Consider the following 22,109-nt stretch of genomic DNA (forward strand, 5'->3'; position numbering starts at 1 on the left):
GTGTACATTTTTTGTCATCAATACTTTTTTTCAAGGTTTGTTATCTGATCTGAGCACAAAGCACGGGATCAATTCTAGTATATTAAAAGACAAACATTTTAATTACTTTTTTTTATTTACTCTTTAAAAATAAGATATCGGGAAGAGGGGAGTAGCTGAAGCCAAAACGACAAACACTAAATAAACAAACTTAGGGGCTTTGAACTGAAGTTTGAAAAATCTTTGTTCTCAACGATGTTGTGGGGCTGTGGGAAAGGGCAATTGTTCCAAATTGCAAGCCTTTCCTAATCTATTTGCAATGGGGAATTATTCAACAAACAACGCTGTTCAAATCACAGCCACACACAAACGGCCAAACTGGCCACTTACCAGGCATCACCAACTGAGAAAGAAAGCAGGGAAGCAAAGCGACCCCCTTTTACCCTTTTCTTATCTTTAGCCTTAACACAGAAACAAAAAGAAAAACAACCCATCTTTAAGCAAACAGAAAAACTCAACATACTAAATCATCAAGCAAAATGGGAACTGTTATAGACTCCCATTTCTTAGCTCTAACTGCCATTGTAACTGTATGTTTTTATCTTCCTTCTCTTTCTCTTTCTCTTTCTTTTCTTTTTTTCCCTCTAGAATTGATCCTTTGAGTTATTTTGGTGTTTTGTGTAGGTTGGATATCAGTTATTTTTCTTTATAATCACTGCTCTCCTCAAGTTTGATAAAGTCACTGACTTTGCAGGTACATAATTCATACATTTAGCTTCTTATCATGTTCTTTTTTACTATTGTTTAGAGCAAAGTTTGGCAAAGTTCAAATTTTTGGCAAAGACCCATATAGCAATTCATGGAATTCTTCCTATGCAAAAACAGTTTTTTGGGTTCTTTGGTTGCTAATATTAGGTAGGAGTTACTTTTGTACAGTTACCTTTGACATTTTATGTAAGGATATGTTTTTTTATTTTTTACTCAGGAAGCACGAATTTCATTATAATTGCTGTGTTGACTCTGGTAACAAAAGGGTCATGGCATTTTCGACAGGTAAGTGATAATCTCTCTCTGACCTTCAAACATGAAATACATTGACCAAGAAAATGTTATAGAATTATCTGAAATCATTTCCTGCTAGAACGTATGCATGAAATATAAAGATTGTACCTATGTTAGGATTCTGATACGAATTCTACTCAAACATTGTTCAGCTCTGGATGGATAGTACTTGATCACTTAATTTAGTTCGATTCTAATTGTGGTTGATTTTGTTTTAATAAGTAGCATGCTGTAGCTCATCTAAAACTGTTAGTAATTATAATAATTCAACACTTGTTGCGTATAAGACTTCAATTTTCAAGAGTTCCTTCTTTGGGATGCATCCTTTGTTTAAGTTGGAGCTGCTCTATTTCTTTTCCTAAAATGTCTAGCACAAGCTATGGGCTACATGTCATACATTGATTTCATTGAAATGATTTTTCCCTTTTCAGGAAAATTGTCTTTAATGAGTCTCACTTTTCAAGAAAAATTCAAATGCATAGAGTGGAATAAGCAATTGGTTGGAGCATTCATACTTCAATCAATCTTGAAAGGAAAGAAAAGATCAAACTTGCTGTGACTTGTGTATTTTGGTGGACTGCTCCACTGCTGGCAGTTTAAATGTTCTTTCATCTCATTATCAAAATCCTAGTTTGTATTCAATCTTCTTTGCCCCTCTTTCTACCTGTCCAAATCTTTACTTGTCAAAGGCCTTTTACCTCAATGGCCACTGCCCTTTCCTTTTCTAGGTTAGGCTCCTACATGTCTGTTTTGAATGGATTGCATTTTGTCACTCCAAATGGCTGAGGTGTGTTTCATAAAGAGATATGTAAACTCTATGGTCCTTAACCTCTGCATTCAACATATGGCAACTTCCACATCGAAAATTTTGTGTATCATATCTTGAGTATTTTCTGGATGTGTATTTTGCAGGATTCTTAGACTTCTCATCAATAAATTTAATTTTGAGATGTAATTATGATGTTTTAGCAGAAGGTTCTGAGTCATTGTTGAGGTCTCTAAATCTATTTTCATTGGGTTATCTGTTTTTTACAAGTCAACACCTTCAACTTAATTTTCTTACAGTCACACTTTGTATTAAGTTGTTTCCATATTCACCGAAGGAAGTAACTCTTAGCAGAATGCTAATGAGATGAACTACATTCAAGCTTTTAATGGAGGGGTGCAAAGGTTTCTTAACATTTTACTTCCTTTTTCTTCCTTTTTTGTTCTTATCTTAAAAACAATGAAAAAGACAAAAAATTTATGTTATTTTCTGTCATCCTAGACACCACTAGATTTGTATGCCTTGAGTTAACAACTGAGAATTTGGATGATCTGATGCTTCTGTCTATATCTCAGCTTGAAATTATGTTCTGTAGACATATTTTCGCTATAATTGATTTTGCAGATCTGCTTTTCAGGTAGTCTTGACTTTACTTGTAGTAATATGGGGCCTTCGCTTGGGACTGTTTCTATTGATGAGGTATAAAGTATGAAATTTTATAAAAAAACACTCCTTTCATATGGATCTTTCCTTTTTTTTTTCTTCTGTATTTGATGATTTAATCTCTTGATTACCAGATGCCATGAAACGCTTTTTGAGTAGCAATATAACAACTTATATGCATATCCCAGTTATTATATGGCCTGACTTATCCCTTTTCCATATCAGCTGAATAAAAACTTTTGTTTACGCCATACTTGGGTTAACTCATAAGGTTTTTCACTCTTGAACTCTATTTAGGGCTTCTTGCCAAGTTGAAGGCCATAAAAGAGATTGGCTGCTCTTTGCAGATCCAGTTATTGGTATTTGATGTTCATGACTTAGTCATCTCATTCACCTTTTTCATCTCCACTATTGTAGCATCAACAATTTATTTATTGCTCCTTGACTACCTTCATGTATATCGATTTCTTAGAGCTATCTAGAGTACCTTCCTTTCTCAATAGTCAGGTTTTGACCAAACATAAGACTCAAGGTGCTCCAAATTATGCTTTTATCAATGTTCTCTAATTTCAGACCAGTGTTTTTGACAGTCTCCCTTAATTCTAGATGCTTTTGATTTTCGAGACATATTGTTAACATATTATCATTCAATTTATAGTGGCTCAATCAAAGGTTCGCCTTTTCCATTGCATATGAAATCAAAAAAAGAAGTTTAACATGCTTTTCTTGGTCTAGTTATTTCTAGGCATTGAAATTTTAATTGCAGGTTTTTATTGTCTTTAACTTGTCCGTACACAACATAAGCATGGCAACTACCTCTGTTCACCAGATATCCATATACATACACTTTTATTTTTATTTCAACAGTGACGTGATGAAACTTAATGAGATCAAGAAACAACATTATAAGCATGCATAAACTAGAGGATTGTATTAATGTTTTAATCAAAGTAACCTTCTTGGCTGAAACATCTTTCACCTTTTGAGTACCTTGTTTAGCATTGGACACTGGTATTTATTGCAAGATTAGCTAGATGACTGGTGTTTTTGTCTCTAGAGTGCATCCATTCTCCAGTTTTTGTCTAATATGTGTTAATTAGGTAAAAACCAACTCCTCCTGATATGGTAATGGACAATTTTAGATGTTCTTGTCTGGTTTGTAGCTTGAGGTATCTATTTCCATGGTCCTTGTTATCTAGTTATATTTATATAGAAACAAAAATTTAATCCTTGACTTATCTTTCAGCATCTATAATATCGATAAAAAGACAATAAAAAAGAAATACTAGCATGGAAAGGTTCTTGAGGGTTTTTCTATTTTTATTTTTTACTTTTCATGAAGCAGCAGACCAAGGAGAGATGAATGGTGATTTAAACATTGTGTATGCATGATTAAAAGTGAGAGGAGGAGAGGGGAAGTATCTATGGGCTTATTGCTGGTCATATGGTCATGTAAATTAAGGCCATGAACTGCATCTTTGGCCTTGTTGTCTTTTAGGTCAAGATTCAGCACTGCATTTTCAGTTCTTATTAATGATAGCTTGATATTTATCAATTTGCAATTTTCTTTACGTATGCAAGATGTCTCATTTTGTATGATTTATGTAAGTTTTACACTTGGTAGATAATAATTTTACTGTTATAATTATTTCCGTTCCTGTGGGCTAGGCTATTTAAAAAATGTACATTTAGGCCCGTGGTTGGATTAACATTATGCCCCAAGCATTGAAGGATCCCTTTCATTATCAGAAAAAAAACATGCCAAACTAGGCACGTTTTGCTACTTTGAAGCAGCTAATGTTTCATATTATCTTTCTATCGTACTGGTTCTCTGACTTGTGGAAGGGATACTTTTTGCAACAATTCCTCCGAAGGTACTTATCAATAATTATGCTTTTGTGACATTCTGGTGAACAGAATTTTGCAATGGGGGGAGGACCGACGTTTTGATGAAATGCGCAGTAACTTGGGGAAATTAGCATTTTTCTGGATATTTCAGGTTCTTGTCTTATTGGTCTATATTATCCCTCTGATCAATGTAGCTATTTCTTTGCTGTTTATTGGGTGACATTTAATACATTTGTGTACCCTAATCTTTGCATGCATCGCAGGCTGTCTGGGTGTGGACTGTGAGTTTACCTGTAACAGTGGTTAACGCAAGTGACAGAGATCCATCCATTCAGGCTGAAGACATTATAGGGTGGATTTTGTGGTCAGTGGGTATCTCTGTTGAAGCTACAGCTGATCAGCAAAAACTTTCTTTCAAAAACTCTCCAGAAAACAGAGGAAAGTGGTGCAACATTGGACTATGGAAATATACTCGTCATCCAAACTATTTTGGTGAGGTGAGCATCACAACTTTCAAATGTCACCATTAACCAGCAAGAAAATTAGAAAAAGAGCTTTGAATTCTCATATATCCAGTTACATTCTTCCCTAGATGACATTAGCTAATACTACCTGATTAATTATGGGTGTCCCAGTGCTAACTGATTGTGTGATTAAGTGCATGCTTCATATCTTGTTAGCTGCCATACTCTACCATGCTGACTCCAATTAGACCCTGTTTCATGGTTCAACCATGTGTTTATGAAATATAAAGGACAGTAGGTTCATCTTGGTCTTTTTGGTGTACGGATTGCTATAAGCATATGCATGTTATGGACCTCTACTTTGGAGCATTGCTGGGTGTAACCTTTTTTGTTAGTCTAAAACTGTGTGCTGCACCTTCAGTAATAAATGCTGAAATCATATTTGCTTTTGCATCAACATCATTTCTAACTAACTTTGTCTCTGCCTGGTTTAACTTTTTTCGTAGTTAGGAACAGTCTCCAATCTCCATTTATGTGCTCTCTGTACCACCTATAATGTTCCTGTAGTTGTAGGTTGCAACAGTTGGATATCTCAAAGCTGAGAATAACAGGATATAGTTTTGCTTTCTGTTAGATGACTGAGTAGAATCTCACCCAAATAGATGACATGGGATTCAACTAATTGAGAGATCTGGGGTTTGGGTTTATGTTGAGTAAATAATAGGATATGAATCTCTTCTACTGTGCCCGTGGACATGGCATAATTTCCCTTTCAGTCAGAGTGAAAATAGAGTTCAACCCAACATCAGAGCCACTGGACCTTTGATTTTGCTTCCTTGATAATTATTTTTCTAAATGATTTCTTAACAAATATCTTACTCAGATTTTACTTTGGTGGGGAATTTTTGTGGCCTCTGCTCCCGTACTAGAAGGTGCTGAATGGCTTGTAATTCTTGGGCCAATCTTTCTGACATTGCTGCTTCTTTTTGTTAGTGGCATACCATTGCTTGAGGTTTGTTTTCCTTGCTTCAGATTTTATGTTATACAATTTGGCCACAATTTTGCAATATACTGATGTTATATACTTATGTTACATGTATGGACACAGGAGTCAGCAGACAAGAAGTTTGGTAATGTGAATGCATATAGGATTTACAAGAAAACAACTAGGTCAGTCATACTTTCTTCCACTTTTAGTCTCTTGAAATAAGAACTGAAAGCAGAGATAACTGAGTCTAACATATTCTCATTTCAGCCCTCTTATTCCACTGCCACCATTCGTATATGGAAACCTGCCATTGTGGTTCAAAGCCACTTTTCTCTTTGAATTTCCTTTCTACAGTCGTAATTTTCCACAGGAAGGGCCAAACTGGTGAGACTTAATCTAATACTTTCCTAAATGGTTACTTTTGGGCTGTTATACAATTTTAAAACCTATTTTCCGCTAGTAAGGTTGTCTACTTTCTGTCATTTCTATCTGGCAAGAAATTTGTTGGATGGAAGTTGAAATTGAAATCTGAGACTCTTGGGGTACAGAAATGGAGGAACATATTATTGTCCGTGATTTTGTCCGAGCAAACAATTATACTTAACCCATGAAATACACTCACAACCCAGACAACAATGCCAGCCCTGCCGGAACATGACATAAAGGTTTCTATACTAATATGTAATCAGAATCTGAGTTACTCTTTCACCAACTCAGTTTCTCTTTCCTAAACAATATGTTATAATTCTAACTGCCAATATTCTATTCTCTTTTATAAGTAAGTATGTAAGGCTACATTTATAAGAAACAGAAATTGTGGGAAACAGGATTAATTTTTTCAATATGAAACTCACAGTATACCATGAACCCAATCTTCCTAGCAAAAACTTAATCTGAAAAATTCTTATGATATGACTATGTATCTTGTTAATTACCCATAAATACGTCTCTGATACTTGTTCTTGTATTTTTTTTCCCCCTCCTTCATTACCATTCTTTGTTTGAAAGGTTTTTAATACTCATAGTCCTTCATAAGTTGGAAATTTGACATTTTCCTTTAGGATGGAAAATGGAGGGAAGGGAAAAGGGAAGGAAATGGAGGGGATTTGTTCTCTTCCTCATGTTTGGTACAAGAGAGTGACAATGGATTGAAAGAAAAGAGATAAAAGTAAATTTGTAAATAGAATGTTTAATGTTGGTTAAATGAGTTTCCACTTTCCTTACTTCGATATTGAACTTGAGGAAGTGAAAAAATGCAGTACCTACCTGTTTTCCTCTGCTCTTCCATTTTCCTTATTACCAAATAGTCTTCATTCTTAATCAAATATCATCTCTCACTATGCAGACTAAAGCATTATGAATTTCAGCCTATTTAATAGGCTGACTTACATGCATTCAATTTGTTAACTAGGTGATCTTGCTATGTCTTACTCTTTATTAGTTTGATAAGCTTGGTGATGGGCTTATGTAGGAAAAATGGATCCTCAGTCTTGGCAATTGCATAAAGACATTGCTTTCTAGTTCAAGCCTATCTTTATGTATTTAGCTTATACTTTTCATGTTGCAGACTAATGCATTTATACTCTTTAAGTCTCTAATCTATATTTAACAAGAAGCTGTTGCGGCAAGCAATCCATTAAATTTGTTCAGAGTAAGGAGAGATTTATAAGCCATTTGTGAAATGGATGAAAATGTTGAGCTAATTCGTCAGTTCTAACGCTTTGAGTCTAGGCGTCACGGATACTACATTAGTAAGAGATGAGATAGGTTTTGAGTTTATAAGGATCTTTCGACACCTTATAGGCATGTCTTTTGAGTAGGAAATCAGTGACAAATGGTATCAAAGTTTACCAAACTTTTCATTGATGAGAGGCCCTATGAGAGAGATCAAGGTCGAGGTAGGCTCGGACCAAGGTGAGTCTTTCTCTTACATGGGTGAAAGAGTCGGTGCAACGAGGGCATCACATAATTGGGTGAGTTAGAATGTCATGGAGTTGCATAATTGAGTGGAATAGAATATCATGGATCTCGCATCAATAGGAGATGCAATGCGTCTTAGGCTTAGTACGTGAGTATTTTCAATTGAAAATGTGAGTCCATGACACACTTGCATACAGTTGCTGCATTCTTGTTTAAGCATATTTTATAGTTTATCCTTGCAGGCAAGTCTGCCTGTGTCTAAAAATACTATAACGTTACATTGATCTTACTGATTCAAAAGTTTTAATATCATTTACTTTTGTGCAAGGTGTAGAACAAGCCAAGAGGAAATCAAGGATGAACTGAAGATGGGTTAGTACTGTTCTTTGGATTTGCCAGGTCGCAGATGAAGGCAAATAGAATCCAGTGCTTTTGTTCACTTTGTGGAGCATTTCATTTTCTAGTTTGTTATGTGTAAATAAATACAAATGTTTGTAATCTGACTTCCTTCTCCTGCATGTATATCGGACTTTATCTGACTGGTTAATTCATTCTCACTTGTCAACTATAATTCTTTGGCAGAATCAATGTTGGCTAAACTTATAGTAAGAAGAGAAATGTAAGAAGCTTCAATGAATATTACCTTTTCTTATAGAGAATCTAAGTCTGGATTAACATGTACATTTCTCATTAATACTTTGAATCAATAGTCCTATTGATTCTGTTTGTAATTTGTAGGGGAAAAACTGCACAAATTACGCCCTACGCACATAGATTTATCAAAAGTTGAGGTCAAGAATTGATAAGAAATACATAATTAGCAAATTATACACCTGCAGTTTTGTTCATGTTTTCCAAGGACATGACAGCACCAGATCTTCCCTCATCTGATGGTTGGGAATGTGACATTAGAATGTATATGACCCAAAAGTGAAGGCATACAAGGTAGACCAGAGAACAAAGTTTTGCTGTTGCATTTCTTCTTAAAAATATTGCACCAGCCACAAAAATAGCATCCAACTGCATAAGCAATGATCCAAGTTGCCGTCTGCCGAAACGAATTTTGTCCTCAAGCAGAGGCTTCAACTTTGAATCAGAAAGATCCCACGCTCCTGACTCTAAATCACTTGATGAGGCATCACTCGTATTCATGGACTTGCTCTCATCCAGCATCCTTGAAACCGCCTAAACAAGTTCATAGAAGTGCAAATTACAAGATCTGCTGTTTAGTTGTGAACAATTGTAATGCCAAACATTCATAAAATAGGTACCTCAATTCTAAACAACAGTGTTGCCTTCTCTGAGGAGAGAGCCTCAACCTGCAGAAACCAACAGAGCGAAAGAATGAGATTTTGCAAAAACCATTGCTATTTGATCCAGTGAGGTGCACAACACATGAAGTAACTCTTCAATATCAATTTGTTTATTTGTGTGACTAGACAAGCAAGTATTTCAACATTTGATATTGGTGTTTCTCAATTGAATTATTGCAGAGAGATGATTGATTGGGGTCCGTATTCCACAGATTTTGGCACATGACCACTTCATATTTGGAGTCAAACTTCATTGTTCCTCGGCTACCGTTTCAACACAGTTGGTCATCATAGGCATGCTATACTAAAGTTAAAAAGTTTATGCTCTCTGTGCAAGGCGCCAGGTGAAGTGGAGACCTCAAGTGTGACCTAATTAATAGCAGTTAATAGGAGAAGGTAAGTTTACTTTTCCTTGGTTCACATTTCCAAGCTTAAAGCTGAAAACATAGATGTGACTTGAAGGTTTCAAAGGTTCACTCTGTCCCTTGTACTTGAACACTTGATGACTTACAAGACGGGAAAAACATAGAGGTGATACTAATCAACCAGAACCAATCACATGTACAATGTTTGGAAGATAGACCTGGGCTTGTTTCTGAATTAAATGATCAGTCAGCTGTCCAAGCCTTCGCTTCAGCTCAACTTCTACCTCTGATGGGTCCTCCATCTCTTTCCTTGTCAATTCAATGCTTGCTTCCAGTTGTCTCACCTGTTTGTAACAAGCAAATCAAATTGACATATATAAAACCTAAAACAGTTCATACATACTAATAGATAAGGATAAAATACTTAAAAGTCCTTGTACTTTCTCAAATTTCCACAAATAGTCCCTATCTTTTTATTGCATTTAATTAAGCCCTTATAGTACTATTTTTATTTAATAGAGCCTTTATTTGGATGGAAACTGATTAATTCGTTATCTTTGCCACATCAATGTCTACATAAATGTTCTCTCTGCCACATCAGAGTCTACATGGTACATACATGACAAAATAAGGACTATATAGATGCTATAGTGCAGCATGCCTGTAAGCCGGTGCTACATGCCATATAAACACCAACTCAGCATGAATTTTCATATTTTGCCACGTAAGTGCTGATGTGGCCAAGATAACAACCATATAGACATTGGCATGGTAGAGATAACGAATTTTAATGGGTTTCATCCAGAATAATAGCCTAATTAAACAAAAATAGTATTTTATGGGCTCAAATAATTAAAATAAAAAAATAAGAGCTTATTTGAAAAATTAGAGAAAGTACATAGCTTTTCTAATATTTTAGCCAATGAACAAAGGAACTAAGAGTTAGGTGTCTCAAGTCAACTGACACCAACTCAATTTGTGAATTAACATAACCACCACAAAATATAATAAAAAGTATATTAAATAAACAAGGGATATACATATATGTTCTCTTTTTAAATAGATGTTCTCTCTAACTTTGGCATTTGACACATTTATATCCTTTCTAACTAATAAATAGTAACAAGTAGGGATTCTTTTGTGCACACAACCTTTCTCACAACTCCCAAGTTCCAATAACCGTTAGCACTTTCTCTCTCCTGCAGCAAAAACAAATCTTCTTTCTCCACCTCTTTTTCTACATTGAAAGCTTGCTACTTTCTTTTATGGATACCAATTAAGTGGTACTCACTAAAGGTATGTTCACATTTTCTTCATTGAATTTTTTTTTATTGCATTTGCTTCTTAATTCTTTTTTTTTTTTTTTTAAGTTTCAACTCTTCCTTCTAAAATCTCTACAAGTAACTTATATATAAGTATCAATCCTCATTTTTAACTTCTCTGCAATCAAAGAAACAAGGTACTCTTCATTTGTTTTATATCTTCAATATTTTTTTCCATTTTTATGAAAAATCCTTTTTTTAAATTAAATATGATAATTACTTATTTTATTCTTCTATTTTTATACCTTTACAACCATCAAACAAAATTAGTTGCACACCTTTCAACTATTGACACCAGCATCAAGGTAAATCAATGTTTTTTTTTAACCCCAAAAATGTTTAGCTCTATATTTTGCAATTCCTAAAACTTTTTTCCTTTTACTGCTGGAAATAGGTTTTGATGCTTTGCTTCTAATTTATAGATCAGTATCTAGTGTCATCTTTTAATTTAAGGGTTGTTCGCTATATGGATGGATATGCAATGCTTAATTTTTCCAAAAAAAATTCCTTTTACAGGCTTACCTTCGCTTCTATAGTGCTATGCTTTTTATTTACTAAGAAAAACGGCTACGGTATATTTTGAGTTTAATGATACCAACTTACTTACTAAAACTAGAATTAACACTCCTTATGTGGGCTTAAGAAGGGGTTTGTGAAAAGAAGATTTTTTAAAAATAAAAAGGTACTTTGTTCCTTTTAAGTGCAAGCAAACAAAAAAAAAATAACTGTTTTATTGAGAAAATCAATTTAAAAGTGAGACTCATTCAATTTAAAAGCACTACAATATTTAATTTAATTAAATACAAAAGAAAGCCCACAAAGGAAATTTTCTTAGGGCAAATTAAGGATTGCATTTCCATGTCATGTACAACAACTCCTATATAGTAAGAGATGATATCACGATGCTGTTGTATAAATTAGATTTGCATCAAAACTTATTTTAAACAATCAAGAAAAATGTAAAGGAATGCACAATACAGAACCAAACATTTTTGGAAAAACAAAAATGTTGACTTACCTTGGTGATGTTCAACTAATTATATAATGGCTGTAAAGCTAAAAAATACAAGAACAAAATAACTTATCATCATATTTGGTTTAAAAACCATTTTGCATAAAAAGTTATTAAAAAATACCTAGTACTGCCAAAAAGAAGACCTGCAGGATTGTGGTTATTGAGGATTCTCTCATTGCAAAGAAGACAAGTAAGGATTGATGGTTTAAAAAGTAAAAAAGCTGATTTGCAGTAGAGACTCTAAATGGAAGAGTTAAAACTTGAAAATTCAAAAAGGAACGTTGTGTTGTATCCAGAGAAAACAACTACTGTTGATTAACCCATAAAGCTTATAGTCTAAAATCTACTCTAGTTTCCATCATTCCAATAATCCCATGACACATTTATTCTTAATGAACTAATGAAACATAATTAAATGTATAAGACATAGTCAAGGTCCCATGACCAGCCCTTATATAAACTGCTTTTGGCTGTATTTCTTTCTCACGTTTGCAAAGAAAAGGGAGTGAACCTGCAAATTGGGCAGCTGCTATTGCCAGAAGAATTTATGTCCTTTTGACTGATTCTTTTTCTCCTCCCACTAGTGGAAAGTGATTCTTCTATTGCACTTTAGCAGTGCTATTGTTGGCCTTTGGCCATTCGAAATGTACGAAAAATAAAATTCTCCTTACCGTATTTTTGACTTTACAATTCCATAATGAAATGTAAATATTCAAGATTGAGAAAACGTAGAAGCTGGTGCAATAAACGAAACTTTGATGAAGCAGAACATGTGAACATACCTTTCATAAGTATTAATTAATTGGTATCCATTAAAGAAAAAAAAAGAAGTAAACTTTCAGTGTGGCAAAGGAGATGAAGGCTTGTTTTGATTGCAAGAAAACGAATGTGGTAACCATGTTTGAGGTGTTGGAACTCAGGAGATGTGAGAAGGTATCATTATGTAAGTTGTGTGTTCAAAAAAATCTCTACCGACTTGTTACAAGTGAAGAAATGGAAAGGTTATAACAGTAATTTCCCCAAGAGTGAGGGGAAAAAAGGGAGAACGTAGTAGGTCAGATGTGTAAGGTAGAAAGAACATCAACTTTTTTCTTTGAACTTTGTGTCCAAATGTAGATAAATATCCCTTCTGTATTGTACTTTTTCTTATTTTTCTGTTGTTAATGTAAATCCACAAACTAAGCTAGTGTCGCTTGACTCATGACACCAAACTCAATTAGCTCCTTGGTATATTGGTATAGATCAGTAAAAATCTAACAAACAATAAAATAACAGATAAAAATAGGGTCAAATTGGTCATTTGCCTTCCTAAATTCAGGATTAAGGGCCATTTCTCAGTTCTTAAGTTTTACATGCTCTTAAAAGGAAAAACGACCTTTTAATTTTAAAAAATATTGCCTTTCCACTTTCCCCGGGTGTGTCACAAATTCTAGTATTAAATAGATCAGTCTAAATATCGAAAGAAGATATCAATTCGTGAAGGATAAATGACCCTATCTGAAGTTAAAGAATATCAATACTACAGCTGAAATGGTGCTAGTTATTATTATTTGAAATGTTTATAGATATTTTCTCTTATTTGAAATGTTTTATAACAGCCATGGATTAGCAGTATCAAGCTTAGGGATTTTGATCTCTATAACTCCTTTCCCACTTGCCCTTTTAAGTGGGAAAAAAAAAAAAAAAGCAGCTAACCGTGGTCTAACTGAATGATCAAATCTAGTTTTATGTACGTTGTCAGCTCACTGCAAACTTATAGAATATTGTGTTTGTGTGAGTGTGTAGATAGGTAGGAAGAGAGAGAGAGGAATGCTTACCTTGTCTTGCAATTGCCCAATTTTATCAGTGACAAGAGAGTACTCCGCTTCAAGGATTTCACGCTCTAACTCAATTCCCTTTGAAGCTACTAACTACAACATTTTAAAATGAAAAGATTATAGAGAAGATTATCCTAAAAACCTATGAGCAAAGTACTTTTACTGAAAATGCCAGATTGTAGCATTCCTTTTAGTCTCTATTTATAGAAAAATATGACATAAGAAACTATTTAACTCACTTGGTTCAGATATGTTCCACTCTCGTGACTATTGGAGATCCTCCTCTTGAGTTCTACAAGGTTAAAAAGAAATATCCATAACTTGTAAACCCAGATACAAATAAGCCAGGGAAATTTCATGGTAGCATTAATCAAGAAATTGCATGACCCTCCCTACAACCTGCAAAGCAGGAGTCTTGTGCACTGCACAGCCCTTTTAATAATTATGCAACGTTGTGTTGTCCTCAACAATTACAAGGTATAACTAAAATTGGCTGCATCAAATTCTTATGTGTGCTGCAAGCAACATTATTAGTCATTATGATATCTAAAAATGCACTTTTAACATCCTCATAACTTATAGAAAGACATTACTAATAAATACTACCAAAATAGTTAGTAAGCAAAATTAGTGTTTTAAAAAAAGGAATCTGTGGAAAGAAATAAAATCCCAAACTACTATCCATAAAAGGAAAAAAACAGCTTTTTTATAGGTGTGTCTAAGACTTTCCTGCTGACCCCACAATAAGTAAAAGAACATCCTCAGAATTAAAGCTAATTGTCTCCTTGTTCTTTGTTCTGTTCTTTTTGAAGATTTTTCTATCTGTCTTGTGTAATTGGTTTTATGCATTTGCAATTGGCACTTTGGAAAGAACTTTAAGATAATGGCTTAGTCTTACATCAAGAACAGCTCAACCTAAAGTTTCATGTCTGTATGAAGTTCCATTGATTTCTTTCATAACGTTTGGCGACCAATTAACTCCAAAAAAATACCGTTTAATGTGCCATTTTCCATTCATCCACCATAAAAGGATAAGTAGTCAAAATCCTAGCACAACTCATCTTGCAACAATACATATTTATTCTCTTCCGTTCTTTTTTCCTGAAACTCATTTAAGGCAAGTGGTTTTATTTCTTTTCTTCTCTTTTAATTCTTTATTGGGGGTTGGAGTACGAAGGGAGAAGAGATTCTTCCACATTCTTTCAAGAAACTGTAATCAGATCGAAATAATAAAATAGATACCTTCATGGGCTGCTTCTTTCAAGTCAATTTGTTGTCGGAGATCTGCTACTTGATTGATCTGATCCAGAAAGCAAAAACATAATGAGCACCATATATAAGGTTATGGAAGGATGAGATCAGAAATGCTATCATTCTGATGTTAGTTACATTTAGAACATATCTATATATTCTGGAGTTGTCAATTTACTATTAGTAAATTGTAGAGAAGTAAGTAAGAACTAAAGAACCAAGCCCATAGAATGGACAATACTATGTATAATCTATTTCTCTACAAATAAGTTGATATGTTTCATATTGCCATCTATCACAGATTGAACAACACGAAACAACAGTGTCGGTTTTCTTTGTTTCTTTTTTATTCTCTTTCTATACCATTATCTTTATTGTGATAAGTTCAAAAACAAGTATGGTTCAGAAAAAAAAACAAATGGATGAAAATCCACATTATGCTGAAACTAATGACACATTGTACAAATAGCAAAAAATTTTTCTTCCAAATAAAAACTGCAATAAAGATGAAAGGGATAAGTCCAACCAGACAATTAATAGTAAAATTTTATCATACCTCCACTTCAAGTTTCTTCTGAGCAGTAGCAAGTGATCTTGCAAGATCAGCATTTGTGGTCTGCAATTACTAGTGATATTTAGAAAGAAAAATTTCCAGCCAAATGCAATAGACCAACAAAAATATTAAGAAAATATCAAGTAGCCATCTGAACCCATTTTTGCAGCACCTCTAGCTTAGCCAATCGCTGGAGGGCTTCCATTCTAGTAATATTATGTTTCTGCTTTTCTAGCTCAACAGCTTCCATCATTTCCATCATAGTTGTCTGCAGCTCTGAAGCCTGACACAAGTAAGAAGATAACGATTCATTAGTGCTAGACTAGAAGACAACTTCTGCTACAGAACAAGGGAGGAGAAAAGAAAGAGAGAAATAGAGGACATATGGAAAATATGGGAGAAGCAGAGGAACTTTTGGTAGAATACAAAAAGTAGGGGTGAAAATCAGAGTAATAAGACAAAAAGAAAAAGTAGGGATAGAATTCAACACTCAAATCTCAATATCCTTAAACCTAAACTACTAGAAACAGAAATGACATATGCACTTATAGACCACGCTCAAAATCGTAACATTAAAACGAAATACCAAATATAACCCCACATGCTCTAACGATAATTAAATCCATCAATAAGCATGATCTTGTTCCACATCAACTTTGTAGACATTCAGAACAATTGCAAGAATAAATTTGTGAGAGGAGAACTAAAAGCATACACCATTTAGATGTAGTTGAGGTGTAGCTACTAATCATTAATAAAAAAGAAGAGAAAAAGAAAATGTAGCAATGGCTATGATCCCTTTCCAATTCATAGCAAATAAAGATGCATTAGTGCAAACATTGTTCCAGGCGTTTCCATCCTTCGCAATATTTTAGAGTATTTATTTATGTCTAGTTGCAGCTCTAGCTTAACAATTAAGGTAGAAGAGCTATTCAGATCATGAAGGCATAATGCTAAACTTGTTAATGCCCTGAGTTATGACCGGGTACTATAAAAAGAAAAAAGGGAGGGTTGAAAAGACCTGGAAGGGGGTAGTCTCTACAGAAGTCGTACATTCTATTCTTAACAATATACAGAATTTATCGGTGGCAAATCCTGAAGCCTAAGTGTGCTGTTTTCCATTGTTGTATGCCCACTCAATCTCATCCCCAACCACCCAAACCCCCAAAAAGAATCGTATAATGCATTCGTTTTTCCTGTGAAACAAGCAAATTCCTTAGTTAAGTGTTTCAATTTCAAAGTGTCTAAAAAATTTCCAAGAAAAGAAAATTCCTATCGTCAGAACAAAATATTTTCCTTATCAATCTCAACAAAAGGAAGAAAGAAAGAATTCATGCCTGCATGCATGCATGCATGTAATATTGTAAAATGCTATGTAATGTTACCTCTTGTGCTTGTTGTTTGGCCCGTTCCTCAAGTATTTTCTCTAAGCTCTGCTTCTCGCCCTCCAATCTGGCAACCATATTCTCTCGTTCTTTGATGGCTTCCACAGCTTTAGCTGCCGCTTTCTCAGCCAAAATCCTCTCCTTCCTTCTCCTCCTTTCCTCCCTCTCATGTTCACTTTCAGAGTCAGATGTTGAACCAGAATCTGAATCTGAATCAGAGCTTCCATCACTTGTTGACTGAGAGACCCTTTTAACATCATCCGAGACTGAACTTCTGGAGGCACCAATAGACTTGGATTTGCCACTTACAGTACTTCTCAACTGATCATGAGCATCAGCCATTCCTATCTTCACATCAGGTAGCCCATCAGCTTTTCCCAATTCCATCATCTTTTGGAAAGAATGGTTCTTGTTTAATGATCGTGAAAACCCTTCCACGTTGGACGAAAGGTCTTTTGAATCCAATTGCCAACCATTTTCCCCATTGATCTCATCTTTCAGTTTCACCTTAAAGCTTGCAGTGGTGTCCTTGTGATCTAGCTCCAACCCCTCCAAATTCTTACCATCAATCTGTATATCAACACTAGAAGGCCTCCCTGAAGAGCTAGACTCTTCACCATCACTTGGCTTCCCATTCAACTTACTTCCCAACACAATATCCCGCTTCCTCACAGACTTAATCACATTAACATTACTCTTTTGATTCCTCTTTCCTTCCAGCACGGACAAATTTGACCCTAAATTCCCTTTCTTTCTAGCATCTTTCCTCAAGCCCCGAATCCCAGACACCCCATTGCTACGATTATTCCCTGTCGAACTCGTTGCCTGACTTGGTGTACTAAGAAGTTCAGTCCAATCACTATCTGTAAGCGTAGACTTAGGTTTTGACGGAGCTTTCGTGGTCGAAACCTCTTTGTCCCGATTCGAAACATGAACTGAATTATTATTATTATTATAAGATAAGTTAGCATTGGGATCACTGAAAAGTTTGCCTTGATAATCGTTATTTTCTTGTGATTTCTTTTTTAACTGATCCTTTAAAGACACAACTCCACTGGTTTTGGTAGGAGTGTCGAATTTAATCTCATCGGACGGTGCCTTCTCATTCTTCCCAAGCGATTCCGCCGCTTGCTGATCGATCTGAGCGTCCACCACATAATTCAGTTACAACTACTCTAAACCAAACTAATAATTTTTAATAAATAATAATAAATAAACAAATAAAACGAAACCAGATCGAGTAAATTCACAAATTCTCACTACATTTCCCTAGAGAAAAGCAGGAAACTAATATTACGAAAAGAAAAAAAAAAAGACATTATAAAGAGGAAGAGAAAATTACTTGTTGAAGGAGAGTTTCAGCGACTTTGAGCTTAGAGGAGATCCAATTTGCCATTTCAACCTTGTTCCCTTCTCTTTATTTTTTGTTTAATCAGCACATTTTAGCGTTACGCCCTTTCGTTTTCTTTTTTTTTTATGGTTCTGAAGAAAGAATTTGAGTTACACAGAAGGGGAAGGACGAAGGGAGAGATTTGGTCGGGAGTAAGTACTAAACTAACAGGTTGGTGTTAGCGTGAGTTTTGATCGATCAAAGGCGAGGGAATGGTTGGGCCGTCTGTGACGGTGAAGGTCACCGACTGATGCGAGTTTATCGAAAAGTTATAGCACGTGAAACGTCCACGCCAATGACAGATCACACGTGCGCGACTGCGACTGACCAACAGCGTCGGGCGGATCGCTCGGGCCTCCAAAAGAGGGATCGCTTGGCAATTGCCACCGAGAAATTTATCTTACTATATTTAAATTTTATATTTTTATAAAATATGATTTTAAATGTCAATAATAAAAAAATTTTGAAATATAAAAAATGTAAAAGCATTAAGTAAAAAAATATAAGATATGATTGTTACATTTAAAGAAGAAATTAATCCAACTTATAAAACTAGAGAATCCAATAACTAAACAAATAAATCAATACATTTGTTTCAAAAGAAAATGAAGGAATACATTAAGTAGGTGTTTGATTCTTAAAGGCTTTTAACTTTTAGCTTTTACCAAAAGTCCATTTGGATTTTTAGAGGAAACTATAAATCAGTTCATTTTTTAAAAAAGGTTAATATGTAATAACAAATATTTAATGAGATTCCTTATATTTTCACTTTACACTTTAATCTTTCATAAAATTATACAAAAGAATTATACTTTTTTTCCATATTCATATTTTTTTCTTTGGTTCAATTTTTTTTATGATTTCATTTATTTTTAATTTTTAATTATTAAAAAATTTATTTATAATACAAGTATGAGACTAGATAGTGATAAACATCTTATCAAATTATCTTATCTAAACTTAAATTGAGATAAACATTTTATCGAATTATCCTATTTAAATTTTTTGGGTAAGGCACTTCTAAACTCTAACAGTCTCACTTAGATGGTATATATTTTGAAAAATGCTAAGCTTAGAGACCCATATTCAGTTTATATATATCGTCTTCCCATCAAAGACACAATCGAAACGAAAAAAGTGGATATGTCAAAGTAGTTAACAAAAGGTTAATAGAAAATGAGTGATATGCAAACCATAACTAAACATGGGTAACTAACATTCTCCCACTTAGTTCGTATATTTTACTTAATAATACCCAAAATCCATGAATCCTTCTTCTTAAGAAAAGAAACAAAATACATGAATCATAGTGACAAGTCCTCTGAAAACAAGTATTATCTTCCATGCATCATTATGCATTCTATTTTTTTAATGTTAGCCCATTATAACTTAATGAATAAACCTTATGTTTATTCTAGATCCAATAATGATTGTTATTCTCAAAATAAATGTGTACACAAAGATGAGAAAATACACAAATGAATAAAAGTTTCATTACAAATGATAAAAGTCCATACAACAAAAAATCACATGATGGAACCAAGTCCCATTCGTGCTACAAGATCCTTAAATTTCATTGGTGGCATGCCTTTTGTTAAAAGATCAGCAATCATCAATTCATTGCTAATGTGCTCAACGACCACTTTGTTCTCTCTAACACGTTCCTTTATGGCTACATACTTGATGTCAATGTGTTTACTTCAATTACCACTTTTGTTGTTTTTAACCAAGAAAACCGCAACTGAATTGTCACAATACATCCTCAATGGCTTAAAAATGGAGTCCACAATTTTAAGCCCAAATATGAAGAGTTTCAAGTGGCCCCTCAAGTTACCTCATCACCTTCTTTGCAGTTATCTAGTGGTCCATACTTGGGTTACTCTAATATATGCCCAACATTCCAACAACAAATGCAATGTCAAGTCTTGTACATACCTAAGCATACATTGAGCTTCCAACAGTAGAAGCATGCAAAATGTTTTGCATTTGTTCCCTTTCAAGCTCCTTTTTTTGGTTATTGGTTCAAATTAAACTTGTCACCCTTCACAATGGGTGCTACACTCGGTAAGCAATCCTTCATCCACAACCTCTCTAAAACTTTATTGATATAGGTTTCTTGAGATAGACCCAAAATGCTTTTAGATCTGTCCTTGTGGATCTTAATGCCAATGACATAAGATGCCTCACCCATATCCTTCATATCAAAATTCTTAAAAAGAAATTGTTTCACCTCATGTAGTAACCCTTTATCATTGGTTGCAAGCAATATATCATCTACATATAGAATAAAGAAATAGATTTTACTCTCACTAACCTTCTAATATATGCATTGATCCATGTTGTTCTCTATAAAACCAAATGAAGAGATGGCATCATGGAATTTTAAATACCATTGACCAGGGGCTTGTTTCAATCCAAATATGGATTTCTTGAGCTTGCACACCAAATACTCACCATCAATAAAGGAGAATCCTTCTGGTTATTTGATATAAACCTCCTCCTCTAGGTTCCATTAAGGAACGTTGTTTTCACATCCATTTGATACAGTTTCAAATCAAGATAGGCAACTAATGTCATAATGACACAAAAGGAATCTTTCTTAGATATAAGAGAGAAAGTCTCTGTGTAATCGATTCCCTTCTTTCGAATGAAACCCTTAACAACAAGTCTTACTTTATATCTCTCAATGTTGCTTAGTGAATCCATTTTTGTTTTAAAGATCCATTTACATCAATGGCCTTTGCACCATTAAGTAACTTAACAAGATTCTAAGCTCCGTTAGATGCCATAGAATTCATTTCATCTTTCATGGCATTGTACCACAATTCAAATTTCTTGAGCTTGCACACCAAATACTCACCATCAATAAAGGAGAATCCTTCTGGTTATTTGATATAAACCTCTTCCTCTAGGTTCCATTAAGGAACGTTGTTTTCACATCCATTTGATGCAGTTTCAAATCAAGATAGGCAACTAATGTCATAATGACATGAAAGGAATCTTTCTTAGATATAAGAGAGAAAGTCTCTGTGTAATCGATTCCCTTCTTTCGAATGAAACCCTTAACAACAAGTTTTACTTTATGTCTCTCAATGTTGCTTAATGAATCCATTTTTGTTTTAAAAACCCATTTACATCAATGGCCTTTGCACCATTAAGTAACTTAACAAGATTTCAAACTCCGTTAGATGCCATAGAATTCATTTCATCTTTCATAGCATTGTACCACAATTCAAATTTTTTGCAACTCATGGCTTGTGAAAATGTTTCAATGTTGTATTAACATCCTCCTGAGGAGCATGTTGCACAACTGGTTGCTCAACAATCTCTAGAAATTGCCAAACAACCAAATCTACTATATTGTCATCAATAGCTTGTGGAGCTTTAACGATTAGTGTACAACACCCATTTGAATTTGAGGAGTGTTATGAATGATTAATCAATCTATCACTTAAAGTGGGAGTTTGAATATCACAATGATTCTTCTCAAAAATTAAGTTCTAAGATTGATCACTCCCACTAATCAAGTCATTTTCAAGAAACTTTGCATTTTTGGATCCCACAATCCTAGTGCTATAAGATAGACAATAAAATTTATACCCTTTGGACCTTTTAGCATATCCAACGACTTATAGTCCTTGTGTCCAATTTCTTTTCTTGTAGATTATAAACTCTTACTTCAGACAGGTATCCCCAAATGCGTACATATTGTAAACTTGGTTTTCAACCTTTTCATAATTCAAATGGCATTTTAAGGACAGTCTTTGTTAAAACTCTGTTTGATATATACATTGTCATTTTAAAAGCTTCAATCCACAAGGATTTAGGAAGCTTGGAGCTACTAAGCATACTCTACACCATATCCATCAATGTTTGGTTTCTTTTTTCTATTACACCATTCTAGTTTGGAGATCCAAGCATGGCGTGTTGGGCCACTATCCTATGCTCCTTAAGAAACTTCACAAAATGGACCAGGTGCTTGTCCATCCTTAATGTATCTACCTTAAT

The 22,109-nt window shown here is 34.3% G+C and overlaps 2 protein-coding genes across 2 annotated transcripts; one reads left to right on the plus strand and one right to left on the minus strand.

The window, feature by feature from the left end:
* The first annotated feature begins 217 nt into the window (after positions 1 to 217).
* Positions 218 to 8,261, plus strand: LOC18604316 (uncharacterized). The gene is made up of 10 exons (XM_007036720.3): positions 218 to 569; positions 664 to 733; positions 965 to 1,032; positions 2,445 to 2,506; positions 4,388 to 4,469; positions 4,582 to 4,815; positions 5,666 to 5,794; positions 5,891 to 5,952; positions 6,038 to 6,154; positions 8,019 to 8,261. The coding sequence occupies exons 1-10, from the start codon at positions 519 to 521 to the stop codon at positions 8,065 to 8,067; spliced, it is 924 nt and encodes a 307-aa protein (XP_007036782.1). The 5' UTR covers positions 218 to 518; the 3' UTR covers positions 8,068 to 8,261.
* Positions 8,262 to 8,357: 96 nt separating this feature from the next.
* On the minus strand, positions 8,358 to 18,361 carry GC2 (golgin Putative 2). The gene is made up of 10 exons (XM_007036724.3): positions 18,054 to 18,361; positions 16,712 to 17,851; positions 15,499 to 15,609; positions 15,330 to 15,389; positions 14,765 to 14,822; positions 13,762 to 13,814; positions 13,523 to 13,615; positions 9,587 to 9,712; positions 8,962 to 9,009; positions 8,358 to 8,875 (listed from the first exon to the last, which is right to left on the minus strand). Exons 1-10 carry the CDS (start codon positions 18,105 to 18,107, stop codon positions 8,516 to 8,518), a joined length of 2,103 nt encoding a protein of 700 aa, XP_007036786.3. The 5' UTR covers positions 18,108 to 18,361; the 3' UTR covers positions 8,358 to 8,515.
* Positions 18,362 to 22,109: the final 3,748 nt, after the last annotated feature.

This window comes from Theobroma cacao, chromosome 3, assembly GCF_053813885.1.
Source record: "Theobroma cacao isolate CCN51 chromosome 3, ASM5381388v1, whole genome shotgun sequence".
NCBI classification, from domain to species: Eukaryota; Viridiplantae; Streptophyta; class Magnoliopsida; order Malvales; family Malvaceae; genus Theobroma; species Theobroma cacao.